The sequence below is a fragment of the Neofelis nebulosa genome, chromosome 11 (assembly GCF_028018385.1).
Source record: "Neofelis nebulosa isolate mNeoNeb1 chromosome 11, mNeoNeb1.pri, whole genome shotgun sequence".
NCBI lineage: Eukaryota > Metazoa > Chordata > Mammalia > Carnivora > Felidae > Neofelis > Neofelis nebulosa.
In genome coordinates this window covers 77,871,293-77,886,931 of record NC_080792.1, presented here as the reverse complement: position 1 = coordinate 77,886,931, position 15,639 = coordinate 77,871,293, and the positions used below count along the sequence as shown (strand labels likewise).

Genomic DNA, 15,639 nt, shown 5'->3' with positions numbered 1-15,639 from the left:
GGACGGGAAGTCAAGCAAATGCTCAGGAGCTAAGGAAAAGTTTTCCGCCAGGCAGAAGGGCTCCATACACACCGTGTGGAGTTCAAAGGAGTCCGAAAAGGATGTCTATTAAAGTGGGCTTTCTGGTTTTTCAACTACCTTTCTCTGGTATCAGTATTCTTTACGTAGATACACGCTCTGCTGAAATCTCTTCAGGCCCTGCTGCTTCACAGGAAGATAGCTGGGGAGAGGCACAGGTGATGAGACAGGGACTTCCACGGCAGACTGGAAAGACTGAGGCACACGATATCTGACTTGTGGACAAGCTGGTCACCAAGAGGGATAGCTCCTGACCCAGGAGTAGTACATTCGGAGGAGGTTTTACTTTAAGAGAACCAAAAACACCAACCTTGAGGGTAAGCGGAGGTGCCCTGGAATAAAACACACAGATTGGGTTACCCAGTCCTGGAAAGTAAGCCAGACACTCGAGCTGCCAGGGAGAGGCAGGGCGCTTCTGCAGAGGCCTCACCTGCCTGTGAGCGAAAAACAACAGTCTTCACGGGTACGAGAGAAAATGCCAAACAGATTATTTTGGTTATCACGGGCCCTCTTTAAAACCTGGGTCTAATACTGCATAGACCATTTTAAAAGTCCTCATTAAGAATCTGAGGGAAGTTACTGTAAAACTATTGATTTCACTATCAGAAAGCAAAAACAGTGGAGGGGAACGTCTCCTTACTCAAATGCACCCAAATATGTAATCGGGAATAGACACTGTATTTCCTAACAAAAAATCTGTAAAGTGAAAACTTCATCACTACAGACACGTAATTCCAAACACTTCTGGTCTGAGAACAAACAAAAAACTAGGAACCCCAGATGAGGTGGAATCTAGTCAAAATAAAATTCAGCTTGAAAGCAGAAGCTGAAAAGCAAAATAACTATTGACATAACTGCAAATCGAGGAAATTCAACCATTCAGTATCAAACCAGGAAGGAGAGTAATCGGTTGCTTGTACTAAGCAAATGACACTGGAGGGGTCTCCCCCAGGACCCTCTGTGAATGACGAAGCGTTCCAGAGCTACCACCCCTTTCAATCCCAGCTCTGCACGGGTTTACATACAAGCTTCAGAATAAAAATCCACCCTCCCTGAAGTAAGTAGGGATGAAAACCAGAAAAATAGCGGAAGTTGTTTTTTGGGAGGTTTTTTTAAGGTAAATGCCTTGGGTTCCATGGCAGAGGCAGTTCACACCTTGCAGCAGTTATAAACACGCAGGACAGGAGGACAGACCCAATTCAGCAGACTGTATCATTTACTCATGACTTACAAAGCTCAGCCAGAAAAGAAACCCAAGTCACCATTCCTCTAAGAGAGCCAACACGTGCTCCATCACTCACCCCTCCCAGCTCAGCCTCCCCTGGACTCAACTCAGGTCCCACCCCTAACGAGCACAGATATTCAACTCGGCAGCAGGAAATTTGCTGCACATGGTTATAAGGAAGCTTCTGGACAAATCAGGACTGCAGATGTTTGTCCACTAAACCCTGGGTCTATTTCAGAGTGATCTGAGTTCAGAAACCTTTTCTTTGCCGCTTCCCCAGACTTAGGTTATAACGTTTGGACACCGAGGGCTTCTGCAGGCAGCACTGGCCCGTGTGCTCAGCCCAGATCCACGCTCCAAAAAACCAGCAAAGAGTTAAATGTTCTTTGCACTTGACTCAGTGGCTTCCCTTCACCACACACTCCCAGATCCCACCATTCTGTGAGCCACCAAGCAGCCAATCAAAGCAAAGGAAGGAAATTATCCTGGCCGGCTGACAGCCCCAGAGCTCTGATGGCCATATATGGTAAAAACCACTGTCAGAGCCCTGTCAGGCCTGCGGGCCGGCTGCTGTGGACAGATCAGTGAACTGCAGCGGCAGGAGAAGCCGGCCAAGGAAACGTACAAAGGACGGGCTGCCTGCTCATCTCCAGGGGAGGAGGATGGGGAGGGGAGGGTGGAAGCCGTCATCTGCCAGGGCACACTCTGAGTCACAGCCACTCACTGTAATCAAAAATAGCCCCGGGGTACATTGTGAGGTTCCTTCTGCCAGGATTCTGTGCTCCGTTGTTAACTGGGGGTGAGCAGTGTATCCCCCCCGCCACGAGCCCCTATAGCAAGACTGTGGCAAACAGTCACTGGGAGAAAATGAAAGGGCCCTTCTGTGGCACTTCATGTGGTAATGAGGCCGTACAGTGCTCGTGTGGCTGGCGGCTCGTGACATAATTTGGAAGTCATTGTTCTGCACCTGGTGCCCTGCCCCTGCATCCTCCTCCCCCCACCCCTGCCTCCCAGCCTTTCAAGGCCCATACAATCGACAGTTTTAAGGTGCTCAGGCATCAGACAGCGTCCATTTCAGGAGGCGTGAATGGGCATCCCATGACACATCAGGATACTAGCACTGAATAAAATTATTCCCTGCCCGTGACACCAAAGCTACCATGTGCCAAACGTCCACATCTGTACAAAGGGCTACTGGCGTCGCTACCCTTGTCCAAAACGGATCACTGTTATTTGTGGGAATGGAAATTGCCTGTCAGCCGTGTACAGTAAGGGGGAGACGCAGCCCATGCAAATCCAGCAGGTGCTGGCAGTGACTGGGGGTCATGGAGAAAAGCACCATCAGGAGACTGGCGTCCCTTTGGAACTAGCCCGTGAAAGAAGGCACTTATCAGCACGGTGCCTGGCGCTTAAAGGACACCCTCAGTAATGTGAAGTGCTGCGAGATCTCATCGCTGCGGCCGTGTCCTCGAGGCATGGTACAGACCCAGTATTTTCCAAACCCTAAGACAATTCTCTGAACTGACAGAACCAAAGCCCTGACGAGCAAGCGTTTTGTTATTAAGCCTTCTAACCCCAGAGAAAGAATGCAAAGGATTAAGTATCAATTAGACCACAGTTTCTATATCAAAACAAAAACAAAAACAAAAAAATCTTTCGCACTCAGTGGGGGAAAATGTTCATCAAAAATATACACGATACACATGTACGAATCAAATAAAGACTCAGAGACCCAGGTTCTAATCCACGAAAGACCCCATAGCTCTGGGCAATCACTCAATCTGAGTTTTGATTTCTGCAACTGCAGAACACAGGGATGAAAGCCACCCTAACCAGTGCAAAAACTAAGACACCATGTATGAAGGGGACCCTCCAAGCACATTCTGATGTCACACCCGAGTCTCATTTTTATGAACATGACATGACGTCACTGCCGTCTGCTGAAGAAGAAACAGGAACGATGCTGTGTTGATCCAGTTATGACAATCCTAAAATGGAGAACGGTGCTGCTTATTTTCTGGTTCGTGTCCATAGGATGATTAAGGAAAACACCAATTTTGCACTATTTACACTGGAAGTGACAAAGAGAATGAAAGAATCGGTGTTTCTGCCAAAAAGCTACCTGTCACCTCCTCTTAATCCCTCTGATGGAACATCCCATTTCACCAGTTTCACCAAACACCCACCTCCACTCCCCAAGATCCAGGAATCTGAGGGAGAATGTGGCTCCCACCTCATTCTCTGTCCTTCTGGGAACAGAGCGCCTCTTCAAACTCATCGGTTTAGCGAATTGGCTGGGCTCCTCTTCTGTTTCATCCCTGGCTCCTACACACAGGAGAAACCTGAATTCCAGTAGAACCTTCTCTGTGATGTCTTCCTTGATTTAGGAGCCTCAGCTGGAACTCATCTCTCATCACTGTGTCAGACAACTTTATGTGCACACAAAGCTCCCCACCGGAGAGATCAAGGTCAACCGTTACCAAAGCTTTTTAAGAGCAAGAGCCCAGCAAAGGTCCTGGCGTTGAGCAGGTACTTAAATGTCTAAGGACTGAGTATGAGGAGGTGGACGAATAAATATGATTTTTTTTAAGGTACTGCTTTAAAGAGACTCTTAAAAACTGAAAACAAACTGAGGGTTGATGGGGGTGGGAGGGAGGGGAGGGTGGGGGATGGGTATTGAGAAGGGCACCTGTTGGGATGAGCACTGGGTGTTGTATGGAAACCAATTTGACAATAAATTTCATATGTAAAAAAAAATAATAAATAAAATAAGCATTTTTTTAAATAAATAAAAAGAGCCTTTAAAAAAGCAAAAAAAAAGGTACTGCTTTAGACTTCACTCAAGCTTAAAGAACAATGAACTCTTCATACATGTTCTGATAATATTACTGGTAATACTTTTAGAAATAACCTTTACCTGTAATAAGTTCATTGTAAAATATTTTGAAAAAATACAGGTCATTATAAAGTAAAAAATAAAAATCACCTTCAGTCCCACCATCAATGTTTTAACATTCCTGACTCTTCCCCAAAACCAATAACATAATTTGAAGTTACACAGAGGACAGTGACTATGACGTTCCAACACATTTTTTAGGTTATATGATAGTATCGTGGAACACAGGATAACCAAATCTTGCCATATAATCTTCTCTTGACACTGTACAGAATCCCTCAATTATTCATTTAAGATTTATTTAAGAATGTTATATACCTGAATCTATCTACGTATCTACATAAATGTGTGGAAAGAGTGCCTAAAACTACCAAAAGGCCTTTTAGGTCGCTACTAGTAACTCATTTATTCACACATTGTGTGACCTAACATTATGAGTCAAGTGCTCCGCTATATTTGAAGAATACATGTATTAGTTATCAACCACTGCTTAGTAAGTTACCCTGAAACCTAGCTATTGAAAACAGTCAACATTTATTCTCTCATACTTTGAGGGTTAGGAGTCCCAAAGCACCTTATGTGAGTGGTTCTGGTTCAGAGTTCTCATGAGTCAGTATGTCAGTCAGGGCTGCACGATCCACTTCCAAGACCACTCACTCACATGGTTGGTCAGCTGGTGTGGACTACAGGCAGGAGGTCCCATGACCCCTCCAGAGAACTGTTTATGTGTCCTCGAAACATGGTGCTTCCCAAAGGGACAAAGTGGAAGCCGGTAAGTTTTCATGACCTAGTCTCAGAAGTCACATGCCATCAATTCTACCATATCCCAGTGGTTACACGTTCAGCCCTATTTACTGTGTGTGTGTGGGGGGGGGGGGGGGCGGGGGTGGAGTTGGTGGGGGGGGCCACGGGACACCACGAATACGAGGGCAGAATGACTGGAGGACATCCTGTAGGTCCGCCACAATGGATTAAGGCCAGATTCTGGAGAACCTCTACCAAGGGCTACTGTACGAACAGCCATCCAGTTTGCATCCTCCATCCAAGTGACTGTCAAAGAGATCAAGAGGCTGTAATTATAAGCATCCTCCCCTTATCTGTGAGGTGGCTAAGAAAATAATTCAAGTCCAATGTGACGGTGCAGGCTGTGGTACTAGTGGCACAGACAAGCAGCTAAGGGAACCCAGAGGAGACCTTCCCCTGCCTCTGAGTCCGAGAGAACACTTGAGTTGCATACTAGACAGTGAGAAGAGGTACTTAGGATACTGACCGAAATGAATCAAGATTTCTTCCTCAATCGTTATGAAAGAAAAACACTCTAAAGCAACCCTTGTCAACCCAGGCTCTGTGAGAAAACTAAGTCCTGATGCTCTAAGGCAACACGTGTATGTGACGAATTAATTTCTCTCGTATGCATCTAGAAGGCATAGCATGTCCCATCCTTGAGAGAACCAAGAAAATATTTACTGAAATTATTTTCTGTTGGACTGAATTCTTTCACACAACCCTAGTTGATAAAGACTACAAAAGGAGTTGAAAAGATAGCTCAGAGACATAAATAAAGCAATGTCGCAAATATCCCCCACACACAGTTCCTACAACAAATGGGAGAAACATCACTGTGCGTAAGAAGGTACCGCACAGCTATTCCAGAGAACCAGGAGAGGAGACAGTGACCCAAAAGGTTAACAGAGGCCTGGCCCCACACCCAGCCCACCATGGCCCAGAGCTCAACTTCCTCAGAGGCAATTACCGGAAGGATGAAATTAGCCACCACCCCAAAAACCCCAAGTCGGAAGGGTCCAGGGAGGAAGGGAGAAAGCAATTAGGGGAGATAGGAGCCCTCCAATTTGCATCCTCCACTTAAGTGAACGTTAAGAGATCAAGAGCATATTACTCTAACAGCTCCCCCCCACCCTTGTTTTAAGTCGATTTAGATTCACTGTGATCTGAAGTTTCAGTGTGTAGGTGCACGCACACACACGTACCGTCCCACAAGCACCGGTGTTTTGAGCCACCACAGCTCACGACAGGGATGGGAATGCCCCATCCCGCATCACCAGTGCGGCTGCCCCACAACAGCAGAGGCTTGTTCATGCCCACGTGATACAGCACACGGGGAGCTGAAACCTGTATGCTCTTGATACAAGGCAGCTTGTGTAACCGAGCGGGGGGGGGGGGCATCCCTACGGTCAAAACCCAAAACCACAAAGCCAACTTCTGTTCTGCAAGACTGCTATTATTCATCCTCTGAAAGACCAAATCCTAAGAAAATGTATTAAGCCACACCTTGCAAGTCATGACAGCACGGCATGCCACAGCTTGAGAGGAACATTACAAAAGAGATCCTGAACCATGCGTGCTAATCGAAATCACTCCACCTCAGGGCTGAGTACTTTCTGTAGTCCTCTAGCAGTGACCTCCTACGATCCCACTCTCCCTAATACAACCTTCTTAACAAAAACCTCAGAAACCATACGCTTAAAATAAATATACATTCATTCCTAAGTTTGCCTCTTGCTTATGTATGTGTTTTACTGTATTTGTCTCCGCTACCCTTTCCATTTTTTTAAGTCCCGCAAGACAGAGATCAGGATTTTCCCAGAATCTAACCACAAGCCTCACGAAGTAGCAATAATAAGCCCTATTTACTGCTGACACTAACCGGCTTTGAAGAGAAATTCATGGAAGGCTGTGTTTTTTAACAGGAGCCTTCCTGAAAGAGTCACAATACATCTGAAGATCGATACGTGCATATTCAATATTAACATGCACAGAAAGCCCCAAAGCATCACCAAAACCAACCTGCCTGTCTATAGCCAGAAAGAAGGGGAGGGATGGACATTACTAGAAGTCTCTGAGATGGTCATTAAAAACCATGCCCGTCTCCTACAGTTCACGTTTAGAGTGATTCCAGACTATCAGCACGCACTGGAGCCCAGCACACACCCAGAGCATCGTTGCCTGCAATCTTGATTTCGGGTATCATTTCGTATTATATGTGAGAATTTGGTTTTTGTTTGCTTTAAACAAAAGCAGCACCTCGTTATAAAACTATCTCAAAGTTGTCAAGACACTGAAACTGCAGGAAGGACAGTGACATATCCGTGTCCCAGTATAAGTCTGCGGTAGAGCCGGGACCGAACCACCCGGCTCCCCAATTCCCAGACCCGCGCTCTCCCTCTATGCCACAGCGACTCTAAGGGCTAAATACAGACACTTTAGGACATAAAAATCCCACATGGTACATGTGAACCCATCGATTACAAAAGTCAGTAACTCCCAAGTACTGACCTCATTTCCAATGGCCAGGCTGTCACCTCCTCCAAAACAAATTAATCTTTGAGGAGCAGAGCCACCCAGACTGTATATTTGTCTGGGAAAAAGACCCTTGAGGCTCCTCCAAAAACTAACACTTCTTCCAAACACGGTAACTTATTCTATCTTAATTCCTATAAAACTGGGAAAGGAACAAAATACCAATGCAAGTGAGAACCAAATCCTAAGATCTAGTTAGCTTAGGAACCACAGGCAGGTCTCCCTTAAGTGGTATTAATGAAGCTCAAAGTTTCCCATGGTGTGTACAAGATGGATTCACAGAGCCTTTTGTGGGTGAACTTGAAGAGAACTGTCTCAACTCAGACAAAGATTAGCCATTCAAAAGTTATTTCGGGCTTCTCAATTAGCTTCTTCCATTTCTTTGAAGGAAAAAAACCAACCCAAACGTATCCCTCAGTCTACAAAAGGGGGAATAAAAACGCAAACTCCCAAACAGATGGCGGTGGTCTGGTACTGCTGGATCTCGGCTGACAAGCTGAGGTGTCCTCTCATCTGGCCACTGTCAAACCCACCACACGCGACTGACCGTAAATTCAAACCCCCACTCTAGAATCGGGTAAGCAGTTATAATACTGTAATGTATCATTTGCCACAAAACAGCCATTTTCTCCACAGAAAGAAAAGTATTCAAGTAGAAAATTAAATTTCAACTTAATGAAAAGATTCTCCTTTAAAATATAATCACCAGCTCTGCCAATAAGGAAGGTACATTTGGAAAACACTTAACAAATTTGTTTCCAAAACGCATCCCTCTCCTATTTCTGTAGTGAGATGGTCCCACTGTGGACTATCGCATCAATCGGGCCACTGAAGTAAAAATCAGGTGTTAAAATGAGTCAGTCATGAGCATCTGAGAGGAAATAAAGTACAGGAGAATTGGAAGTTTTCCCAGTGAGAGTTTTCCCAATGAAAAAACACCAAAATGTAATGGGAAATGGTACTTTGACGGCAATTCACTTTACTGTAACCACTTTCAGAATCACACGGTCCATTATGAGATGTACCCCTAATATGCATGGCCGAGAGTCAGGGGGACCCAATGTTCTCAGCAGAGTGGAAACAGCTGTAACGTGACCCAACACCTGCGTCCTCACCAGTACTGAGCCCTTATCACTAGAGCTCAGGACTCACCAAACTTATTTTCCTCCTAGAAGCCAACTACAAAATGATGCTTTGCAAGCTCTCTCTCTCTCTCAGCACCCCCTCCCTCCTTATCTGCAATGCTGTGATTTCCCGTTAAAGTAGTACCGAGTTTCATCTGTAATATTCAAGAACAGTCAGAAATTCCCAAATCTCCTACCTTCTCCCCCTATTGGAGAAGGCTCTCTGGAAGGAAAAAGCCAGGAGACCGGGAAGTGGGGTAAGGTTGAAGGTCACACGGAACAGCTTTCAGTAAAGACCCTTTATTTCTACCGCTTATTTGCACTGCTTAGATTCTATGCTAAAACTCAGTCTTGTCCAGACTTGAAACCTGCACTGTTTGGGGACATTTTCTTAAGCTCTCATTCCACTTATCATTCAAAAGACCAAAAAGTCTCAAAACCGATCACTCACTACACCGGAGGAGGAGGAGGAGGAGGAGGAGGAGGAGGAGGAGGAGGAGGAGGAGGAGGAAGATTAACTTACAAATTTCTGCTCCTCTTAAAAACTGCATTTTTGAGAAAAACTCCTGTGAGAAGAGGATTATTAACAAAATCATAAGATGCCTGTGCCTGCCCATGCTCACAGCATCATTATAATCTCTTATCCACAGCAGCCACACCCAGAACAGAGTTCACCATTCTGTTTAATGATTCTGTTAGAAAAAACTGATGAGATCAGTAAAGTGTGTGGAACTGAGTGTCAATTACATCGGAGCCTAATGGTCTCCGCAAGCACACAAGTCTTAGTGAACTATCAATCCCCAAAGTCAATCTATGACAGAATAAATCGAGATTACCAGAGGGTGTCTCAGAGAATGGAAAGTCAGATTACTTACCTTGTGCAGAGGGAGCACAAGGAACGCCCCGCCCCCACTCGCTTCTATGATTATGGCAACAAATCGGGGATTGACAGCGCAAAAGGAACTATCCCAGGTCACTCGAGAAACCCGGATGTCATCGTAACACTGGTCATTTTTCACCGCTTGTCCAAATACATGCCGAAACTTGCTCTGCCGTACCACTCGCCTCATTGTGTCTGTAGAAGAGCAAAAATTATGTTAAAATCATGCACCTACCTGAAAGCTTTATTTTTACAAATGAGAAACTCCAAGGGAAAAAAAAAACAAAACGAACGAACGAAAGAAAGAAAGAAATCAGAATGATACGGCATTTTGTCTGCTCTCCTAAAAAGTAGCCAAATGGCAAATCCGAATTTCCTTCAGCAGCACATACCCAGAGAAAACTGCAAAATGCGTCAGGGAAAGAACTACAAAGAAATGAAAAATTCCTAATTCAAGATCCAGAAACAGCTCATCAGTTTTAATTTCAGGACAAAGATCAAGGCAAAGAACGAAGGAAAATTAGCCTTTCAGGGTTGGGTGGGAATTGAAAGATAATTCACTCCAACCCTCCCCATTTATAGAAAAGGAAACTCCAGAGTGAAGTTACGTGGTGAATTTGAAGCTAAAGAAAACCCCCCAAGAGTTAGGACGCTGTGGCTTTTTCCTCAGTCTGCCAAGGTAATTTTTCAGATTTTGAGCATTTTCCCCAGACATCAGCACTCCGCTGAGAACCGTGCCTGCTTACGAGTGTTTCCACAAGACCAGCTATGTGTGGTGGCAAATTCAGGAGACGTAAGCAACCGTCCTGGTCTTCAAGAGCCTTCCAATGTAGGAATAATAATCAGAGCAACTTACAACAGAACTCCTGGTGCCAAGTGCCAACAGGACTGTGACTAACACAGCAGACGGGTCAAAAGCCAGGTCTTAGAAAAGAGAAGCAAAGGTTTAAGTATAAAGTAGCGTAATGAAAGTGCATTTAGGATGGCAGTAGCATAGTAGACGAGAAGAAGCTACAAGCAAGGTGCTGGCTGAACCGTGGCAGTGAACCAGGCCTGAGAAAGATCTGGGACGATCATGGCAGTAGGAGTCAGAGGGAAAGAATAATTCAGGGAGGGGAAACGAAACCAGGTTGGGTTTTCACGTCATTTCACCATAGCCATTTCACCACAGCCATTTCCCAAGTAACCAGGGGACCTGGGAAAGGGGAAGTGACACTGAGCTGGTGTTTCTGGGCTTCCTCAAGGGTCACTTCCAAAGTGACTGATGGACTCCAAATTCCATCAGGTGTCCCAGAGACATGTGCACTGAAAGCTGCTTTATCACCAGGCCTCACCTGATCAAAGTTTCCTAGACTGCACCCAATATAATTTTCCTGTCTTGCTAATGCAAGACATTCTGTTCCTATTGGCTAGGATAGAAGGAGCCTGGAGAAAACATAAGAGGAAATGGAACATGGTCAAACCTGACAAGTCAGCTGAAAACCAGTACTCCTGACTGCTATGCACAGAGGAAGGTTAACACCTGTCCACTCGTGCCAAATGGGACACATGGTGGGCTGTTGTTAATTCCTTCCCTCTGACGACTCCTTTCCTCATGGCTCTGGGCCCACTGCTAAATGCAGAGGGAGATCATTTATATTTGCCAGAGACTCCTTCTACCCTTCCAAGGCATGTGCAAAAGTGGACTCTTTCCAAGCCTAGGGCATGTGGCTGGGCTGAGGCAACAAACGCTTGGCAGGCAGCTGAGCACCCGTGTTCCTCAGCCCAGCTGTTCCCAGACCTTTCCAGCTGACGACCAGGACCATATATTTAGAGTATTTGGTAGAGGAGATGGCAACTTATTCGCTTCCACTTGGCCAGAGTCTGTCATTTGTGAAACAGTATGAGTAGTTCTCAAGCGTGAATAGATAAGACAGCTTCTATGAGGTGGTGAAAACCACAAGAAAATCACATCCATACAAAAGTCAAGGTACAGCCAGCTGGTCTCAGGATCCACTTCCCTATACAACCATCTGTATAAGTTAGCAAAAGCTGGAATCTTCCCCACGATCTTCCAGCAAGTGTTTCGAAAGTAAGTTTACAGAAAAGAAAGGACTGTACCGTTACCATATGTCAAAGAGGTATCGTTCATATACATATAAAGTTTTTACAAATTCAGAACATGAAAACCCCAACAGAAAATTTACAAAGGACATGAAGAGGTAATTTACAAAAGAAATACAAATCGCATTTATCTCCACTCCTTCCTGAAATCCTAATAAAATGCTGTAAAGGAATAAAAGTAGGTGTAAACACCAAAGGCAAGAAAAAGGACACTGGAAACCCTACAAAAAAGCAAACGTGGAGGCACCTGGCTGGCTCAGTCGGTGGAGCGTGCGACTCTTGATCTCAGGGTTGTGAAAATTCGAGCCCCGTGGTGGGTATAGAGATTACTTAAAAAAAATAAATCTTAGGGCGCCTGGGTGGCTCAGTCGGTTAAGCGGCCGACTTCGGCTCAGGTCATGATCTCGTGATCTGTGAGTTCGAGCCCCACGTCAGGCTCTGTGCTGACAGTTCGGAGCCTGGAGCCTGCTTCATGTTCTGTCTCCTTCTCTCTCTGCCCCTTCCCCGCCTGTGCTCTCTTTCTGCCAGAAAAATAAATAAACGTTAAAAATTATTTTTTTTAAAGTTCATTTATTTATTTTGAGAGAGAGAGCATGTGTATGGGGGGAGGAGCAGAGAGAGAGAGAGGGAGAGAGAGAATCCCAAGCAGGCTCTACGATGTCAGCACAGAGCCTGACACAGGGCTCAGTCCCATGAACCATGAGACCATGACCTGAGCTGAAATCAGCAGTCAGACACTTAACCCACTGAGCCACCCAGGAGCCCCTAAAAAAAAAAAAAAAAATCTTAAAAAAAAAAAATGTGACAATGAAATCTAGGAAGACAGAAAGCTATCATGTATGTGTAATGGACTTAAGCATGAATGTTCTCTACTCAGCTGAGTGCCTCAGGGAGAGAATCTCACCAAAACGATGCCCGCCAAGGCCCACTGTGAAAACGCAGAGCACTCAGAAGAAAACTTGTACGCCTCTAAAGATAGGGATGTGGGATACGGCTGCGGAAAAAGTTGCCTGAAAGTCTAAAATTAAGAGCAGCTAGACACCCTCCTCCAGCGCTGCACTTCCAGGGGACAGCCCCACACCAGCCTCGGCAGAAGCCAGGCTGCGGGCCCTGGACACGACGACGCCCAGCACCGGTGAGAGCACAGGTGTGAGCGGCACAACCGACAACCTGGTTCTGCGGAGTGGAGCCTCCAGCCCTTGTTCCGGGGACTCCCAGGCCCAGACGCCACCCACTCTGCTCTGCAGGAGACCAAATCTAACCTCCCTCCGTGAGTTCCACCACTCAACCAGCCCCACCACCCACACAAGGCATCAGGTCAGCTTTCTGTGCCTCCTTTGAAATGTGAATGGACATTTGAGGCCTTCCTCAAGGCCTTTAACTTAAAAAAGAGAGACCCGTTTTTCGTCTTTACTCAAATAGGCTAGATACCATCTAATCTCACTAACAATATGAATATTATATAAGCACGTAAAGTGCTCTGGATGTCCTCGTTGAAAAATATTATGCGACTCTGCTGGGTGACTGACATACTAAAATACCCTTAAAAGTCATTTCTGTATTACACGTAGTGACAACTTATTTTCAGCCTAACTGCGTGAAGTCAGAACGGAGCAGAGCGCTGGCTACATAGCAGAGCAGTGAGAAAAGACCGCGCTTCACGGCACAGTGCTGACTGAGCCCCGCGTGTTCAAGTGGAACTTGGAGGGTAGTGCGCACCCATTCACACCCAAGGTCGGACCTGATCTGGGCTCAGCTGTCCACATGTGGCACAGCTGCTTTTGCTGCACACAACAGAGGAAAGCAATTACGACGGCAGGCCCCAGAGTCAGACAGCCTTGTGAGTGAGAAGCACAGCTGTACCATTTACTTTCTGGCCCAGGTTCAGTAGGGCAAGTCACTGAATCTCCTTAGGTGTCAGATTCTCTATGTGAAAATGGGTATGAGATACATAAAACTGAAGTTACTACTAAATGAGCACTTGGTGTTGGGATTGTAGCAGATTAACACGTTAAAGCACCTCGTACGGTTAGGTTAGAGACACCTAACTACGCAATAAATGTCAGCTATTGTTATCATCCTAGAACTTGACATAAAGTAATTTGGATTAAGATCCCAGTTTTCCCACTTACTAGCAAATTACTTAATTTGCCTTTCTGAGCTTCAGCTTCCTCTTCTATACAACGAAGGAATTGGTACTTGTAAGAGTTAAAAACAACATCTGACAAACCCAGGTCCAGATAGATGGTTTCACCGCCAAAGCCTATCAAACATCTAAAGAATTAACACCAATTCTTCACAAATTCTTCCAAATAACAGAAGAGGAGGAAACACTTCCAAACTAATTTTAAGAGGCCGGTATTACTCTAATACCAAAATCAGAGACATCACAAGAAAACGACACCAATATGTCTTACGAATAGAGACACAAAAATCCTCACCAAAATACTAGCAGACCAAATCTAGCAACCTATAAAAAGGATTATACACCATGACCAAGTGGGACTTGTCCCAGGAGTGCAAAGTCAGGTCAACATCTGAAAATCAATTAGGGTAACATATATCAATCGAATAAAAACAAAACTTGTACAATCATCTCACGCAGATCAAGTACTTGACAAAATCCAACACTTTCATGATAAAAACACTCAAGAAACTAGGAATACAAGGAAACTTCCTCAAACCGATTAAAACAAAACAGAAACCCCACAGCTAGCACAATACTCAATGATGAAAGAGGCTTTCTCTCTTGATCTCCAAGATCGAGAAGCAGATAAGGATGTCTGCTCTTGCCATTTTTATTCAGCAATGTGCTACAGGTTCTAGCCAGGGCAATTAGACAAGAAAAAGAAAGAAAAGGCATTCAAACTGAAAAGGAAGAAGTCAAACTATCTCTGAACATAGATGACATGATCTTACAACCTTAAGAAATCCACTAAAAAACTATGAGAATTAATAAGTTCAGCAAGGTTGCAGGATAAGAGATCAATACACAAAAATCAATTATATTTCTATACAACTCTTTTTTTTAAATTTTTTTTTTTAACGTTTATTTATTTTTGAGACAGAGAGAGACAGAGCATGAACGGGGGAGGATCAGAGAGAGAGGGAGACACAGAATCCGAAACAGGCTCCAGGCTCTGAGCTGTCAGCACTGAGCCCGACGCGGGGCTCGAACTCACGGACGGCGAGATCATGACTTGAGCCGAAGTTGGCCGCTTAACCGACTGAGCCACCCAGGCGCCCCTATATAACTCTTGATAAACCATCTGAAAATGAAATTAAGAACACAATTCCATTCACGGTAGTATCAGAAAGAATACAAAACTTGGGAATAAACCCAACCAAGAAGGTGAAAGAAAGACATGTACACTGAAAACTACAAGAAGACACTGCTGAAAGAAATTAAAGAAGACCACAATTAAATGGAAAGATATCCAGTGTTGATGGATCAGAAGGCTTAACATTAAGATAGCAATATTCCGGGGCACCTGGCTGGCTCAACTGGTAAAGCATGTGACACTGGATCTCAGGGTTGTTATTTCAAGCCCCACAGTGGGTATGGAGCATCCTTAAAAAAAAAAAAAAAAGACAGCAATACTCCCCAAACTGATCTACAAGTTTACAGCAATCCCTTTCAGAATCTTAGCTGACTTCATAGAAATTAATAAACAGATTCCAAAATTTATATGGAACTGCAAAGGAAACCCCCCAAAACCAAAACCACCTTGAAGAAAAAGAACGAAATTCGGAAGATCGGTATTTTTTTATTGCAAAACTTACTACAAAGCAATGAAAATCAAGACAAGGATGAACATACAGATCAATGGAACAAAATTCAAAGTCTAGAAATAAATTCATACATCTTTGGTCAAATGATTTTCAACGAGAGTGCCAAAACCATTCAATGGGGGAAAAATTGCCTTTTTAACAAAAGGTGCTGGGACCACTGGATAGCCACATACAAAAGAAGCCTGACCCTAACCCACACTATATAAAATAACTAACTCAAAAT

General features: G+C 44.7%; 1 protein-coding gene across 2 annotated transcripts in view; it reads right to left on the bottom strand.

Annotated features, from left to right (window-relative positions):
* Nucleotides 1-15,639, bottom strand: part of CORO1C (coronin 1C) — a 75,535-nt gene that overhangs the window by 38,242 nt on the left and 21,654 nt on the right. The window contains exon 2 of one of the 2 annotated variants that reach the window (XM_058691057.1): nt 9,517-9,716. The exons of the other annotated variant lie outside the window; for it this stretch is intronic. Coding sequence (XP_058547040.1) covers nt 9,517-9,711 — 195 coding nt within the window. The 5' untranslated portion in view covers nt 9,712-9,716. The remainder of the gene's footprint in view (nt 1-9,516; nt 9,717-15,639) is intronic. 2 annotated transcript variants of the gene reach the window in all.